General features: G+C 35.3%; 3 protein-coding genes across 3 annotated transcripts; 1 reads left to right on the top strand and 2 right to left on the bottom strand.

Annotated features, from left to right (window-relative positions):
• Positions 1–3542: 3542 nt before the first annotated feature.
• LOC141683546 (uncharacterized) lies at positions 3543–5734 on the bottom strand. Its single transcript, XM_074488284.1, has 2 exons — positions 5326–5734; positions 3543–3927 (listed from the first exon to the last, which is right to left on the bottom strand). Exons 1-2 carry the CDS (start codon positions 5632–5634, stop codon positions 3811–3813), a joined length of 426 nt encoding a protein of 141 aa, XP_074344385.1. The 5' UTR covers positions 5635–5734; the 3' UTR covers positions 3543–3810.
• Positions 5735–8690: 2956 nt separating this feature from the next.
• Positions 8691–10912, top strand: LOC141683544 (uncharacterized). The gene is made up of 2 exons (XM_074488283.1): positions 8691–9272; positions 10617–10912. Exons 1-2 carry the CDS (start codon positions 8793–8795, stop codon positions 10698–10700), a joined length of 564 nt encoding a protein of 187 aa, XP_074344384.1. The 5' UTR covers positions 8691–8792; the 3' UTR covers positions 10701–10912.
• Positions 10913–16691: 5779 nt separating this feature from the next.
• Positions 16692–17402, bottom strand: LOC141684968 (uncharacterized). The gene has a single exon (XM_074490099.1). The coding sequence runs from the start codon at positions 17400–17402 to the stop codon at positions 16692–16694; it is 711 nt and encodes a 236-aa protein (XP_074346200.1).
• Between the last annotated feature and the right edge of the window lie 1298 nt (positions 17403–18700).

Genomic DNA, 18700 nt, shown 5'->3' with positions numbered 1-18700 from the left:
ACATCATCACGATGACGCTTGCGTGGGTTATCTCCCGGAGGAACGACATCAACAACTACTTGTCCATCATCCTCCACAACCTTTTCGCCATGATCGTGCAAAAGCTCGATGGAAACCGAATGGTTAGGCTTCGAAGGCCCGACTCTACCAGCATCAATGACACCCCCCGATGCTCTCTTGACCAACAAAAGCATTGCCTTATCCATCTCACCACGCACTCCACTATTTAAAATATTCTTCAGAGAGGTCTCGGCTACTGCAAAAAGACAAGGAAGAAATGATGAAAAGTTAATCTAATCATATAAAGAATATGAAAACAACGAACAAGAAAGAAATAAAAGCATCTAAAAAATCATAGTATAAGGTACGACAGTCAAAATAGGTCAACATCTTTTCTCTTACAATCATGCATTTCCAAGAAATGAGGATCTTTCAACTGCAAGTGAGTGTATACAGATCTATCCCCGTGAAATTCATTTAAATACTCCCTGTCATACTTATCTAAACCATTTAAATAATCGAGGGTAGCCTCACTGATCTTCCTACACGACCTCACAAATTCTAAATTCGGACATCCGATGTATCTAGAGTTCGACGATCTACAACTCACAATCTTCATCCTCTTATGTCGAGTATCAAAGTAAACTTGACCCTCGTGATAGCGTACCCCATATATCGAGAAAAATAATTTGATGGAAGGAATCCTATCTCTACCACAACATAAATCTATAAAACCACTAACTTGAGCAACTGAATTAGGCGCCTCTTACATTGCCAAAAAGAAATGATGCATCGGCAGCCGAAGTCCAAAATGAAATAAAAGCATCGTGATACCGTGCATACCATATTCCGGCATCATCCAAACACGCTCATCAGCTGTCGGGACCCGATATCTGTATCCATTAGCTAAATCGACATATGTCTCCAGCTTTTTCAACGGGATTTCTTTGTTTATATAGTGACTAAGGTAATTAAGACTCGACTTATCTAAAAATTCTTCCCTTCCCAGATGGTAACTCTCCTCTAAAACACGACTTTTAAGGGCCAAGGTTCGAGGACTCATCGGAGCAGAAGCCTGACCTTCGACGGGAACACCATTCAGCAATTCATCTTCATCCAAAAAATCAAAAGAATGGCATTGTGCAAGATCATTAGGAATTTCCAAATGATTCAAATTCCACAAAAACTCTTGGTCACCCTCTTTGAGGGGCCTTTTCTCAAGGTTCCGGTCAGATACAGTCCTAATGGAAGAAGAAGAACTAGCTACATCCATGTTTGTTTCTAAAAAGATGTAATCTTTAACACGACAACCACGAAAAATAAAAATGACTGATATAATTGCAGAATATAGAGCTTGAACCTTAATAAAGAAGGAGAACTTACAGAGACAGGAAGGAAGTGGAGTGACAGCAAAACTTAGTCCAGCGGCGTTTATGTAATGATCGTCAAGGAAGCTGAACGGTTGCACAATCTCCCAATAAGAAAATGCCTCCTAAAAAGAAATACATATACATATATATATATATATTTGCGCAAAAAAAAGATGTTAAACAATAGTATATGAACCCATTATACCCAGAGGCCAGATCTAAAGATGTTACTCAAATTAGGGGGACAAATGTTGGATCTTGCATTAAAGGGGAATGGCCCAAGAAAACTTAATTGTAATAATTATGTAACATTTGTGTAAAGACCCGATAGGCCCATTTGTAAAGAAAAAGCCCTTTTGGGACTCCTTATGAATATTGAGTCACTGCTTTTCGGGGTTGGACAATTGAATAAAGAACGAGTTTTCTCAAAGATATCTTCAAGCTCAGAGAAAAATTTCGAGCATCTAGCCAGGAAAAATATTCACTCTGCGGAGGATCATGTGCTTACTATCCCAAATAAATCAAATGACCCATAATATTGTTTTATCCCGGTCTGTAAACGAATATATAGCTAATTTGATATCAAAGTTTTAAGCTTCGGGATCGGCTATGTCACACGAGATGTAATCAACCGGTGGTTTGTCTCCCACGATGGTCTTGGGCGGGGGTTCTCAAGTTTAGCATCAACAAATATTGACCGCTCATGCATTCTCTAGTCTTTAAGAATAACATGACAAAAATAACCAGTACAATAAAGGAGACATTCATTGGTGTTATTTGTAGCTGCTACGAGTTGTAGCTTAATTTATCAGATAACATAGACATTACACAATTGACAAATACACCATCAACACCATAGAAAACCTTGAAGTAATTTAAACTAACAAATTTTTAAATTTCTTTAATTCCAACAAGTGAAGTCAGATTTGGAACTCGAAAAACCATAAGAGTTATATGCACAATGTATCATCAGCAGACCATGAAGCCGCAACTTCTTCCAGTTTAGTAGGCACCAACCATGGCAATCCTATCTCACACAGGCCCTTCGCGTTTCTTCGTCTCTGCAAAACACAACATTTCCCCGCCCTCAGAATCCATATGTTTCACTTCAAACTACTTGTTACTACAATCAGATGCCTCGACCTTAGCGTAGAAATCAAGTGCGGCCAGCATCTGATGCTCAGTAATCAAGTCAGCATGGGACGCATTCCAAGCAACAATTTCACGCCTCCACATATCTGGGATGAACCTCATTAGTACTCTCTCGTGTTTGCAAACTGTGGCATAAAACACCTAATGAACCACTTATATACATTGTTAGGAGAATGACTTGCTAATTCTCCAGAAACCTCATGTCGTTAGGAGGAGGATGTACGAGGATCTTATATTTTACTAAAACATACGTGAAGCTCTAATGTGGACTGGGGAGTCAAGACTCCTATCAAGATCTTATATAGTCTGGTTATGTTGTTGCTCTATAAGTTAGTGGAATTTATCAAGAAACTTTGAAACAAAAAATTATCTATTCTAACATGTTCATTGTCTCATTTTAAAATGAAAAAGAATATAAAGGCATCCTTGACCAACTTAGCTAATAATGTACATCTAATTTCTGCACTTAATTAAACATGATGCAATACAGAATACACAATTGGCAATGGAGATTGAGGGAAGAGGTTACTAATCTTGTCACTAAGCTATTTTCGATGCAAATATGTAGACCAGAGACAAAAGTTATATCTACTCTCGCACGGTCGTACCCCTAGGCTAAGGAATCCATGATTCTTTCGATATTTTGTTCATGTTTCTTTAAATACGAGAGGAGGGTGTCAATCGGTATGGCAATCTAAGTAATACCGATTCTTTTGTCATTTTCATTTAAAAAATTTAAATCAGCACAGAACAAGCATCCTTATATTGGACGAAACCTAAGTGGTCACTCAGTTCATGGTGTTCATTCCAAACATATAGCTGTTCAGTTGGGGAAAAAAAAGGAACTTTAAACTCGTACCTCAAATCCCCCCAATTTTCTATATGCGGTGACGGTGGGTACAAAGATTGTGCATTAGAAACGCCACACTTCGTGGCTAAACTCTATGGATTCAATAACAGGCAGCAGGGTTTGATAAACTCGAAATATATGTATGATATTTAGTCGAGATCCATACATACTTAATCGAAAGAACTAATATAGGCATTAGATAGATAGACCAGAAAGTTGAAGTCACGACAAAAACATCAGTAAGAGGCTTACACCATTAATAGGATATCATGAACTATTTGCCCGAAGAACAAAATTTCAAGAGCTAGAACTTTGGCATACATTCAAAGAGAATAGAAATACCGACTGTCATATAGTAGCATTACTGATGAACTAAACTAGTAGAGAACCCCATTTACAAAAGAACAGGTTCATTTACCCCCTGCCGATGGCTGTTACTCAAAGAAAGTGAGGACTAATCAACCCTGCAACCTCAAGGAACCCAACACGTTCATTGCCTTTGAAGATTTTCTTCAGCTTCTCATCGCAGATAATAATCTTTTTGTTTTCAGGGTCCTGAGACAACAAAAGCATACAAGGTTAGTTTCATTGTATAACTTGTCGTAGAAATCAATGTTCTGGATATGTATTAACAGTCAAATACAAAATACAGAAGAAAAGCGATAAATATAACTGAAAATACAAAGCAACTATCACATGCTTTCAGCCTATTCCACTTTCAAATAAGTGTTGATGCCTATGCACAAGGTTTCAAGGTTACAAAACAGAGCATTTCAAAAACTGTACCACTAAGGCAGAAAGCAATAATTAACCCGAAACAGGTCTTCCATAAACTGGGCATGATACATTACATAAGTACTAATAGAACATGCACTTACACCAGTCACTGGATTTTCTTTGGGCTAGTTTGGTGAACACCAATTGTGTGTGTGTGATGTTATGTTCTGGTTCATTTAAATCAGACAAGATTGTAAACATTTTTAAGAAACATATGTGTTTCACTTATGTAAATCTTACACAGTTTTCTGACAAGGCAGCACCGTAAACTGCAATAAGAATTAAATGAGAGACTGATAAGAGTTTTATCTGTAAAATCAGTCACCGGGCGGGAACTAATGATTGTTTATCAGTTCAAATTCAACACAAAAACGAAGCTTTTGAAAATTTAAGTAGCAATTGAACATTACACCACCTCCAATTAGTTCATTCATCTCATTTACAAAAGATTTAGTACATCAGAAAGAAAATAAAATCATGTCGAAACACATCATAGGAGTCCCACACGTGTGCGACTACAACCATATAGCATTTTGGAAAGGGAAACTAAACAAAAGACAATGCAGTTGAGATACTATTAATCCAATAGTCCAATACAAGATCACATAAATAACATAACCAGTTCCTTCTCATGTTAAAATGCATATAGAACTTCGAACTTTCAAAGGAAAAATGCAATAATCCGAGTCAGCAACAGAGCAAACAACGATGCCATCAACTTTGCACAAGTACTCCTTATAGTCACTTACTCTATCACTAATTTCGCCCTATATGACACTGTACCAACTAATTTATTTAAATTTCACTATAATATAGCAAAAAAAAATAGTCTAATGTACATAGAAACAGGAAATAACAAACCCAACAGACACACAAAATTTACTCACATGTAATATATATATACACAAATCAAAAAAAAAATAAAAAGCGCAAAAACAAAAACATTCGTATTCACTCAAAACAAGCAGGCTATCCAAACAAACACTAGCACGAATCCCGAGGGAGAGAGAGAGAGCGAGAGAGAGAGGGAGGGAGGGAGGGAGGGAGGGAGGGAGGGAGAGAGAGATAGAGAGGGAGAGGGGGAGAGAGAAGGAGATATAGAGAGAGAGAAGGAGATATATATATATATATATATAGAGAGAGAGAGAGAGAGAGAGAGAGAGAGAGAGAGAGAACCTGAAGGTTATTCTCCTTAATATAAGCCCAAATAAGCTTAAGAGCTTGAGTACGAGGAATCTCAGGAACACCAACAACAGCTTGCATTTCAGGGGAGACAGGGCGAGGCTTCATAATACCTCTAGGCTCTCTCTTCTTTGTTGTTGTTGTCTCTGTCTTCTTAGGTAAAGCCGCAATAACTGTACACATGTTCACCCCACGTGGAACCAAACCAACACCACTCATCGGAAACCGAGAGTTGAACACAACCATCTTAGCAGATCTTAGTACAAATGATGCAGACAACGCACCCACAGACATCATGGCCATTTGCTTTTCAAAGTTTTTTTTGTCGGAAGTTGAAGTGAACAGAACAAGAACTGAAGAAGTAAGGTTTGTGTGTGTAGATAAGAATGTGAGGAAATGAGGGTTTCAAATTCCAAACACCGTCCTTTGGGCCTGTCTTTTGTTGCGGGATTTCGTGGACTTAAACTGGGCTTCAGGCTGCTTGAAATTATGGGCTTTATCTTCTTTCCCCATTGGGCTTGAAATTTTAGTCATCTCTTTTTTCAATTAAATCCCATTGAATATTAATTGTCATAACATAAAACTAGAACAACAATTTTAACCTTACGGATGCGCACTAGATAACCCTACGGACTCACGTAATAGTCTGCAAATTACGTGAACTAAGGTAAACCGTATTTAAGCGACAGGCTCCGACTCAGGAGGCAAAATCATAAATTCTCCTTCCGTGGGATTCGAACCTGTGACCAAGAGGATAATTATCACCTCTTTAAACAACTGAGTCAACCTTTGCGGACTACATTCTATTTACCATATACTTTGACAAAATAAGAAAATGATAATATTAGACAATAAAATGGAAATAGAAATTTTATAGACGATAGTACAAAAATTATTCATTCTCAGTACTTTTCTTTGTTAAAAGAAAAAATAAGAAATATTCGATTAATCTTCTAGCTAATATAAATGCGAATTTGCACAATTTATTTAAAATAATGCTACGTATCCCCAGATGAATCCAAAATCTTTTTTAAATGACACGTGACGTGTTTTTATTCGTGAACTCAAATATATAATTGAAGGGGTCGTGACAATTTTAAAGAAATAATCAACAAAATAATAACAATTAATTATTCGTTAACGATTTTGGGAACAGTTTTCGGAATTCTAACATTTCTCGTCCATTTAATTTCGTACATTATTGGACACACCGTCAAATTATTGGCATCAGTCCACCGATTATATGAATGTGGCATATGCAGTTTCCCGGAGAGAAAAATACACATAGTGTTGGTATTATTTTTCTTTGCAACAGCACAACATACAACATGTGGGCCATGAAATTCGGACGTTACTCCCAAGTAAAGGAAATAAACAAATGATCTAGAAGTATTATTCTTCTTTTCGTTTACTGATATGTTACGCTCCGCCAAACAATGCGCTAATCTACTAGCTGTTTCATTTCTGGCGGGCCCTACGCTCACATGCAATCATATTTTTATAATTAAACTTTTTACGATTATTTTAAGATAAATAAAAATGATAATTTTATAAATTATTTATCAATTTTTTTTCAGAATTAAAGTATATACACTAATTTTTAATTTAAGAAAAGAAATTAAAAAAAAGTATGACTTTTATAAATTTTAAAGTACGCGTTAAAAGACAAATGAACTAGTATTTTGGGACGTATTTTGGAACGGACGGAGTATATTTGAAAGAAGCATTTTTTTTTTCTTTTATTTTTCTACATTTTTTGTAATAATTATATTTTTTGATGAAAAAAACATTATATAAGGACCGGATATATGAAATGTTGTTGTATGTGAGAATAGTTATTGATGTGTTAAATTATTATATCTAAATTTTTATATTAAATTTAGAGAATGAAGTAAGCAGGAGTTTTAAAGAAAATACCGATGGTTCATAGCAAATTAGCATGTAGAGTTGGCAATTTCGTACACAACATGATAACATGACACGAAAGTAACGGGTTTGGTTTGACATTTTGGTACACCAACACGAAAGTACACAGATGAATTTAACGTCGGTTTTGGGTTTACACTTGGTACACGACTCGAAAGGACACGAAACAAATAAATATTTAAATAAATTTATCAATATTATATGATATATATATATATCTTACTTTAATATTTTAAATATAATATTTACTGAAAATAGATACAAAATAGATTTAAATTTAAATTTCATAAGATTTGACTATACTTGAGTTTTTATAACTTATCAACTTAAGACTTGACTAGTAAGAAACTTAATATATAAATATATATATTTTATTTATCTTTATTATTAATTTTAAATTATACAAAACACGATACGAAACGTACACGAAATAAATGTACAACAAGAATAAGAAACAAAATGGATCCTTAACGGTTCGGGTTTGGATTATGCATTATTGACACAAAACACGAAATTATCAAAACTTCTGACCAACTCCACCACTGTGATTCCAATATTTGATCTCAATTACTTTTTACATATAATATATATATATATATCATATTAAGCAATTTTATCTTAAAATTATCATGTAATCATTATTAACAATTTATATAACATTTCATAAATTAATTAAATCAAAAAAAAATTAATACACATAAAAATATTAAAATTGTGCACTTAATTCACGAAAAACACATTTATTGCAATAATTAACATACAAATTATCATTGATACGCACTAATTTTCCGAATTAGTATATTTTTCCCACAAATACTCAATTAATACATCTATAGTATCAAAATTTTGATTATCTCAAAGGAAACATAAATAATTTGTCCGACTAAATCAAAATTTTATGTTTTTTTGTATCATTTTTGAGTCATTTTGTGCGTTGTAATTTCTTTTATGCATTTTATATATACTTTTTATTTTATGCAATGTACTTCTATTTAAATTTTAATGAAATTATATTTTCTCATTATTTTAAAAATAAAATTTGGTAACTATTAATTATATTTTGTTATTAATTATATAATTAAAAAATCAAAAATCAATTTAAAATATCATAAACTACATAACAAAACCATAATTTTATATTAAATCAAGTGATCCAAATTTGGATTAGTGAAGATCACTATTGTTCAATTATCCAAATTTGGATCATTATTGAGACGAAATTTGAAATAACCTACCCAAATTTATATATTTGAATCACTGCTCTATTTGTACACACTAGAGCAAAATAAAAGAAAAACACAACGTGGCAAGAAGTTGAGACGGTGACACTACCCCACTAGAGAAGTAGACCCCACCATCATTCACGGACAACTAATCAAACGGTCTAAATCCTATAATACATCCCACTTTCATCAACATACAATATTTTTATTTCTATATTTCCCCACAACAGCTCTATTTTCCCCATCTCCTCCTTATAATTTCTCACGTCTCACAAAACACACACAAAACACACACAATTTCCAAATCTCAAGATGAACCAATCAACACTCCTTCTCCTCACACTCACCTGCATTATCATCTCTGCCGTCACCGCCCAATCTCCGGCCGCCTCTCCCACCGCCACTCCGGCCACTCCAACTCCCACTTCATCACCACCCACTTCAACTCCACCAACTTCCACTCCTGCCCCTGTTGCTGCTCCTCAGGCTACACCTCCGGCGAGTTCACCACCTCCGGCGACTCCACCACCTGCTATCTCTCCACCTCCGTCCACTCCCCCGCCTGTTGCTGCTACTCCCCCGCCTGTTGCTGCTACTCCACCACCTGCTGTTACCCCTGCTGCTACTCCACCTCCTGCTGTTACACCTGTTGCTGCTCCTGCGCCGAGTACTACGACGGTTTCACCTGCTCCGGCGCCGGAATTAGACAGTCCTCCGTCTCCTCCGATGGAATCTCCGGCGCCTAGAGCTGGTGATGTATCTCCCGCCGCCACTCCCTCTTCACCAGATCAGGTACGCGTACTGTCATATCTATATATATGTATGTATATATATGTGTGTGTATGTATAGATTTGTACAATGCATGTATAGATCTATGCAAACATGGTGTAGATCTGTTGTTTTTTTAAAGTACTTTGAAGTGTTGAGTTTAAAGTAGTTTTAAGTGAATTTAATTTACACGGCGTACGTTAGTTAGGATGTGTATGTTTTGTCTACCGTGCGCGGGTTTCTCGTGATTCGTGTACTTTGTTTATGACTTTATGTACTTTAATAGCCTATGAAGCGACTATTGAATATACAGGGGTATAAGGGTAATTACAATCTTAGAGAAGTAACGTTTTCTTTTTGTGTTGGACACGTTTGTCAATGCACACTTTTGATCGTTAATATCTTTAAATTCGTATTAGTATTAAATATAAAAATTTCACTGTATTAAAGTACTGTATTTTGATAAATACGAATCCAACGAGATCACTCATGACTATATTTGATATTATAGATTAAACGTAAATTAGAAGTCATGAACAGTACCGAAAGCCAAAAGATGAAACATATATTAGGACGGAGGGAGTACTAGTTACCAAACTATCTGTTGTGTGACATTTTTGAAGTAGATGTACTTTAGATGTTTTATTACTTAATTGTACAAAATTTAAATACTCACGCATTCATAGTTTTGGATAAATCTGTTGTTACGGAGACGAGAGGAGAAAGGGATATCGTTAGATTAAGCGAACCAAATGTACTTGTGTTTAAACCTCTTGTTAACGAGGCGAGAGGAGAAAGAGATCCCGTTAGATAAAGCGAACAAATGTACTCATTGTCTAAACCTCTAGTTACCAAGACGAGAGGAGAAAGGGATCCTGTTAGCTTATGCGACAACTAAATGTGCAAATCTGGAAATGTTCGCAGTGTTGTTTCCATTTCTTATGACTTTCGATATTATTTTCTAAAGGCATTTATTTATTTTTTACTTTGTTTTCTCGTTTTGGTGACAAATGAAATTAACAAAGCAAGTCTATTATTGTCAACATTGTGCAATCTATCTATTTATTTCCCGACCCTAGTTTGGAGTCCCTGATTTGAAGAAACCATCTGTAAATTCGTAAATTGGCTGAAAAACGTAATTTGATCTATCCATTATGTGTTATTTGTTAAGAAATTTAATTTTTCTGGTGATCGTATAGATGTATTTATTTTTTTTGTTTCGATACATCATTAGGTAGATAAATGAGTTCGATTACCTATTGTTTAACGAGTTTAGTTTTACAATCAAATGCCTGCAATCTTTTTCAGCCGGTAGTGAATTCATTGCCATCTCTTTCTAATATTTGAAACATTTGCTTGCATTGCAGAGCGGTGCCCAGAATACAATGTCAACATACAAGATGGTTGCAAGCTTAGGCTTTGGATTTGCTCTCCTAACTTTGTTGCACTAGATTTTTTGATTTCTGTAACTTCCACCTACGCTACGCTATTCCTTGTTGCCAGGACATATTATTTGTTATTATTACTTCATTCCATGCTATGTCGGAATTTTTTTCTGACTACCTGTTGTGGGATTATTACATTCAGTTGGATTCTTTTGGGAGGTTTTTGAGAGGAGCTTATGTATCAAGGATATTTCTTTCTAGTGAGATTGTTGTACTTACCTCTTCTTACCATTCTTGTTGACATGTAAATCTACCAATTCTCTTAATGTTTCAAATTATAACAAATTTATACGAATTTTAGCACCACCATTGAACTTGCTTTGGAAGATGCCGCGCGTCTTTCTCTTATGTTTTGAGCTGGTTTAGATCAATATCTGCTCGAGCATTGAAGTTTATTAGCTGATTTATGTACATGCTATTGAAATGTAAAGTTTAATAATCAAGAAACCAAGCGTTTGCAATGGCCGGTGAATGATGGTTGTTGTGACTTAAATTCTGGTTCACAATTAGTCGGAAATGAAAACATTTAAAGTTGCAGAGTAATTTGAGTGCTAGGCTTGCTTAACCCCTTGTGATGGTAATTAAGGTAATTTCACGTGCAATCATATTCGACTAGAACTTTTATTCCAAAACTTTCACTTCAAAATTGAGACTTTCACTTTAAAATTGGGATGAAAGTAATTTACCTTTCTATCACTAGCTTCATTTTCTTTTAAAAAAATCGGATACAAGCCTTAAGTGTTTGATAGAAGTTCCGGAATGATTTTTATCATATTTTATTATGCTTCAAGTTCTCGCAACCCATCCATCTTTTCAGTACAGTCTGTTGATGATCTCATATTTCAAGAAAATGAAACAATAGGAAAAATTTATAGGCAGGACCACAGTACATTGTACTTATAAGTGAATTTCAAGTCAAAAATACATGTATTTGTTAACTTATAAGATATCTCAAACTAGCCTTATTTTTAACCTATACGTTACTTGTAAGATATCCTAAACGAGCACGGCTTATGTGTAATATATGCTGGAAATCAATGGTGTTCATCAAACAGATCATATGGCTAAACAAAACTTCCCTACGACAAACATCACATCATAATACGAATAGAACTAATACATTTACCAAGTCTCATTCCTTTAAATTTGTTGGACTCTCATGTGCATCTCCGTGAATTGAGCTAAAGTCTCATAAAAATCTAACTGCAAGTCTGTAACATGTTATCTAAATGGCCATCCTGAAGCCTTTTGAAGAAATATAATTAGTAAATGCAGAACTCATACAGTGATTCCAACACTGATTTTTTGGTGGATCAAATTAGATGCTCAAATTCGTCACTTATACTTGTTTAGTTAGATGCTTAAAGACTTCAACCACAATTACACACTATATATATATTCTTCTCTCTTGATGATGTATGAAATGTAATCATCTCTGTTCAGCTGGTTTGGAACCTTATTTGCTTCCCCACATATCATGGTTCGAATATTAGGTCTATTTTTTTGGCTACTTTTTTGCCTAATTTTCTTGTCCGTTTACAACTCTTGCAGTTTTTTTCGGGCCCCCTGACAAGATTCAAATTTGGTTTGATGCGGCCAGTCCACTTTTTCTTCAACAAAAAGGCCCTTAAAATAGATACCTATGGGCCGGGGCTGGTTTATAAATTTAAGATTCAAATAATGGTAAGCATGACCAAACTCAAGATACGCAAAGTGAAATAAATAAGGAAAATTATCAAAAATATTCATGTTTTTTAAGTTATTTACAAAAATTTGCATACGATGTTACTTTTCTGAATATGAACTTGATTGATTACCAGAACAAAGAGAATCCAATACAAAAGCTATATATTTATTTCTTAACAAAGAAGAAAACTATACATATATCTAAGTCTGTTTGTTTTGATATGTTATATATTTTTTATCTAATCTAATGTGTTTCTCTTATATACTATATCTGCACTACTATACAGCTGTGCACTACTATACAGCCGTACACTTTCTAAATCCAGTATCTCTTAACTAACTAATGGAAAGTGGTCCACTGTTATTAATACATTTGTGTAGACTTAAATAAGTTATAATTTGTCTAACTATTTTATCGATCTGCAGTGTATCCTTTGTATTTTCTTCACAGGTAGCTGACTGTGCAGCAACCATTGCAGTAGAAGAAAGTGTATGATCATTATCCCCCGCAAGTTGGGAATGTTTGAATACATGCCCAACTTGGAAACCAATTGTTGAAACTGAGGTAGCGGTAGAATCTTGGTAAAAGCATCAGCAAGTTGATTCTGAGTAAGCAAGTAAGAGAGTTGCAGCAAGCCATCAAGAACTTTCTCCCGTGTAAAATGGCAATCGATATCTATATGTTTTGTTCGTTCATGGAACACGGGGTTTTTAGCAATGTGAATTGCTGATTGATTGTCGCAGTGGAGAGTGACAGGCTTAAGATCATTAACACCCATTTTCTCAAGTAAACGCACAGTCCATGTCACCTCAGCAGCAGCAGCAGAAGCCATGACACGATATTCAGATTCAGAGGAAGAGCGAGAAATGGTGGCCTGCTTTTTGGATTTCCAAGCAATTGGTGAGTCACCAAACAAAAGAATGTATCCAGTGACAGAGCGGCGAGACATAGGACACGCAGCCCAATCACTGTCTGAATAAGCCTGCAGAGTCAATGTATTGGATGCGCGAAGAAGTATTCCTTGATTTGGAGAAGTAGAGACATACTTCAGAGTATGAAGTAAAGCAGAAAAATGAGTGGATCCGTGGTTGTTGCATAAACTGACTGAGCACTTGAACAACATAGTTCAAGTCGGGTCGTGTATTTGTAAGGTAGTTAAGTTTTCCCACTAAAGAACGATATAGTTCAGGATTAGAGATAGGCAAACCAGTAGTAGTATCGAGTTTTAAATGTAAAGGTAAAGGAGTTGAAGCTTTGACAGGAAGGGGATGAGAACATTCATGTAACAAATCTTTTGTAAACTTTTGTTGACTAAAAGTGATTCCATTGGCATAATAACCAACCTCGATACCTAAGAAATAATTCAAGAGACCCAAGTCTTTGATACTAAAAACCTGATGTAAATGGTTCTTAATATGAGTAATAGAAGAAAGATCATTACCCGTGACTATGATGTCATCGACGTAAACAGCCATTATAGTAATCAAAGAACCATTTCGTTTAATGAAGAGGCTGTAATCGTTCTTAGAGTGCATAAATCCTTGGGTGGTAAGTTCATGAACAAGTTTAGAAAACCATTCCCGGGATGCTTGTTTAAGCCCGTACAATGACTTGATAAGTCTGCAAACAAAATGAGGAGGAACTTTCAATCCAGGTGGTGGAATCATGTAGACTTCCTCCTTTAAGTTGTCGTGCAGAAATGCATTATTAACATCAAGCTGAAACAAATCCCATTTTCTGCTGGATGCCAAAACAATAATACAACGTACAGTGACCATTTTAACAACGGGAGAGAAAGTTTCCTCATAATCGATCCCAAATTTTTGATTGAAGCCCTTAGCAACGAGACGAGCCTTACAACGTTCTAAAGTACCATCGGATTTTAGCTTTACTTTATAAACCCATTTACATCCTATGGGTTTTTTACCAACTGGAAGGGGAACTAGTTCCCAGGTATGGTTCAACTCTAGAGCTTGAAGCTCTTTATTTATTGCTTCAACCCAAATAGGGTCGGTGGAGGCAGCTGTATAAGAAGTAGGTTATGAGATATCACAGAGTTGAGAAATGTGAGCTTGGTGAATAGGATTAAAGTTCTCAGATGATACAAAGTTACAACAATGAGATTGTATAGAAGTAGTGGCAATATTACAATGAAAATCCTGTAAATAAGTAGGGCGATTGCGTTGTCGAGTGGAAACACGAATATGTGGAGGTGGTGAAGTGATAATGTCTGGGGAATTATAAGGAACTGGAGAATTATTATGAGTAGAAGAATCATGACTGATAGAGTCAGAATGAGAGGCAGGGGAAGGTATGTTGTGTAAAGGAGATGTAGTATCTATAGATTGGACAATATCTGGTGTAACAGAAGGATATTGGTCAAAAAATGTGGTGGAAGCATGAGTGACAGATGGTAAAAAAATGGAATTTAAGTAGGAACTATGTGAAGATGCAACAAAAAGAATATGAAAGGGAAAATGGAACTCATAAAACTTAACATCTCGAGAAACCTGTACTTGATTAGTATCAAGATTCAGAATCTTATATCCTTTTGAAATGGAGGATAACCAAGAAAAACAGCAGGACTAGCACGAGGGTGAAACTTAGAACGTTGAACCGGGGTTGTAGAAACGTAGCACAGACAGCCAAAATTCCGTAAATTCTCAAGAAAAGGAGCAGAGTTATGTAATTTGAAATAAGGAGAAAGATTACCAAGACTGGGCAGGGGCATTCGATTGATGAGATAGGTTGCACACAAAATACTGTCACCCCAATATATTGTCCGGCAATTTGGACTGTAGAAACAAAGCTCGAGCTATTTCCAACAAATGACGGTGTTTACGCTCTACTACCCCGTTCTGTTGAGGGGTGTAGGCACAAGTAGTTTGATTGACAATACCTCGCTTTAAGTAAAATTGTTTCAAATCACCTGCTGTCAGTTCAAGAGCATTATCAGACCGAATGCATAAAACCTGTGCACTATGTTGTTTCTCAGCATAATTGACAAAATTCTCCAATACAGTTGATACCTCAGATTTATAACGCAGTAAATGTACCTATGTATAATGAGTAAAATCATCTACAATAGTCAAGAAAAAACTACAATTTGTATATGTCTTTGTCCTATAAGGACCCCATACATCAATATGTAACAATTCAAGCACTCTAGAGGTTTTAATAGAGCTATGAGGAAATGGTTGTCTACTTTGCCTAGCTTCTGGACAAATTTGGAAAATAGTAGGAGTCAATGTACTACATTCAGGTTTGATAAGCCTCAGTTGAGATATAGGCAAATGGCCAAGTCGCATATGCCACAGATGAGTATCAGTAGAACTTTGTGAGGTAAAAGCGGTGCAAGCATTCTTGGTACAAGAGGAGACAGCAGAGATAATAGCAGGAGTAACAATATAGAGTCCATCACTCAGTTTACCAAGAAGCATCAGATGTTCTTTCTGAGAATGGACCTGTAAAAGACATTTATCATCGGAAAATATCACTTTGCAGGATATATCTTTACAGAGTTTGGTAACTGAGATGAGGTGAAAATGAAAGTCAGGGACATGTAGAACATCTTTCAAAATGATGTTATCATTTAGTTTTACTATTCCCTTATGCTTAACCGGGATTTGACTACCATCTGGAATTGTGATATACTTAGCAGAATCAGTAATTGGTGCAAAATCCATAAAATATCTCAAATCTGGACATATATGGTCAGTGTCACCACTGTCTATAATCCAATTTGATTTTGAAATACTCATTAGACAGATGTTACCTGCTAAGAGTGCATGACTGGAAGAATTGACATCAGATTGATTGACTGAAGGAAACTGCTTGTTCAGTAAATCCAAAAGTTGAGAGTATTGATCATCAGTGAGAGCTCCAGGTGAACCATGTGAAGAACTGGAAGAGTTATTAGTTGGCATCACTTGAGAAGGGTTTTGATCAGCAACAGAAAAAGATTGAGATATGACTGTTGCAGCAGTAGAACTCTGTTTTCTGTCCTTGAATCCTTTGAACCCAGGAGGAAATCCATGAATCTGGAAACACCTATCAATACTATGACCTTGCACTTTACAATGTGTGCAAAAATAATTGGCCCCTGGTTTAGATGGCCTTTTTGATCCAGCATTCTGAGGAACTGAAGGTCCATTATTGTGAGAAAATGAAGGCCTGAAGTTGTAGTTGCCACCAGTTGTAGGTCTCTGAAAATTTTGAACACTATTTGAACCAAAAGATTTCTGAGAATTATGCATTCCATAATTCCTCCTTTATGCAACAAATGCTGCAATTTCAGTATTCAATGAAAGTTAAGACAAGTCTTTATGATTCTCCTCTTGTGCCACAAGTCTATAAGCTTGAGATACAGTAGGTAAGGGCTGTATCATCATTATATGTCCTCTCACAACACTATACTTATCATTCAGTTTAAGTAAAAACTGCAGTAATCTTTGTTCTTGCTGTTTCTTGAGAAATTTCTGCCTTAAGTCACATGTGCATTTCTCACAGGAACAAGTAGGAATCGGATTCACATCATCAATACTATCCCAAACAGTTCTCAGTTTTGTATAGTAATCTGATACAGATTGACTATTCTGAGAAATCTCTACTAGTTCTTGCTCTAAAGAATACAACTCTGTAATAGAAGAACTGCCAAACCTTTCCTCTAGATCTTTCCATCTAGATCGTGCACTTTTAAGAAATACTACACTTCTTGCAATAGTTTCATCAAGATTGAACAGAATCCAAGAAATAACAAGTGAATTACATCTTTCCCAAGCACAATAATCCGGTGAATTATTAGCAGGGGCAGTCAAAGTTCCGTTCACGAAACCAAGCTTGTTCTTAGCCGATAAGATCAATATCATAGATCGTTTGCAGTTATTAAAGTTGTGCCCATTGAATTTGACTGAAACAAGTTGCGTTGTGTTCGCATATGAAGGATGAATGTAATATACACTTGTAGGATCAAAATTAGTCTGAATATTTGTAGTTGAGGTATCGTTTGCAGATGTAGACATCATTATTAATTCATAAGTAACATACCGAGAAAAAAATTGAGATTTCAGATCAAGTCTAGGTCAAAATATCTACTAATTTCAGGAATTTCAGGAATTGACTTTGTTGTGAACAATACAACAATCAGAGATCAATCAAGTACGAAATGAATCGATAGATTTTGATAAGAAAAACACTACTGAATCAATCAAGATTACACAATATATGAACAAATTTGAACAAAAAAACAACAAATTATGATGATTAAGTAAAGTTTTTTACAGAAGAAACCTCGATTTGATGATTTTCTGATGAAATGTCGATGAATCTGCAGCATTAATTGTTGACGAAGATCATAATCGCCACTGCCAGCTCTGATACCATGTTACTTTTCTGAATATGAACTTGATTGATTACCAGAACAAAGAGAATCCAATACAAAAGCTATATATTTATTTCTTAACAAAGAAGAAAACTATACATATATCTAAGTCTGTTTGTTTTGATGTGCTATATATTTTTTATCTAATCTAATGTGTTTCTCTTATATACTATATTTGCACTACTATACAGCTGTGCACTACTATACAGCTGTACACTTTCTAAATCCAGTATCTCTTAACTAACTAATGGAAAGTGGTCCACTGTTATTAGTACATTTGTGTAGACTTAAATAAGTTATAATTTGTCTAACTATTTTACCGATTTGCAGTGTATCCTTTGTATTTTCTTCACAGGTAGCTGACTGTGCAGCAACCATTGCAGTAGAAGAAAGTGTATGATCATTATACGAGAGTGCAGAGAAGGTTACTCGAATTTACATATGAGATTGCAAATGTTTAAATGATCAAATTCGTCGCTTCGTGTAGAAGATTGTTCAGTATTTCACTCTTCCGAGTTTCTTGAAAAAAAGTATACTTCCACAAAACCAAGGTGTTATACAAGGTCACCATCGAACGAGCAATGTATTCGTAAAATCTTAAATATTAAATTTATCAGAAAATATCGTTTGTAGTCTAACACAATCAAGAACACGCAAAGCAGTGAAATTTTTTCTAGTCATTATGGTTGTTTAATTAGAAGGTTCAAGACTTCAACCAGTCACACACTATATATATTCTTCTCTCTCGATGATGGATTAAATTATGAGCATTTATTTAATTAACATCTACAAAATCGCTCCAAGCTAAGAGCAAGTACAAAAATGTCCTAAAAACTTGTCCTAAGTTAAAATTTGAGATATTTTGGATAAAAAAGTGTTCCAACAATGTCCCGGTAGGGCCTCAAAATACTGAGACATTTATCATGTGCCTCATTTTTA

Source organism: Apium graveolens, chromosome 9 (assembly GCF_009905375.1).
Source record: "Apium graveolens cultivar Ventura chromosome 9, ASM990537v1, whole genome shotgun sequence".
Lineage (NCBI taxonomy): Eukaryota > Viridiplantae > Streptophyta > Magnoliopsida > Apiales > Apiaceae > Apium > Apium graveolens.
This window is presented reverse-complemented; position numbering and strand designations above follow the sequence as displayed.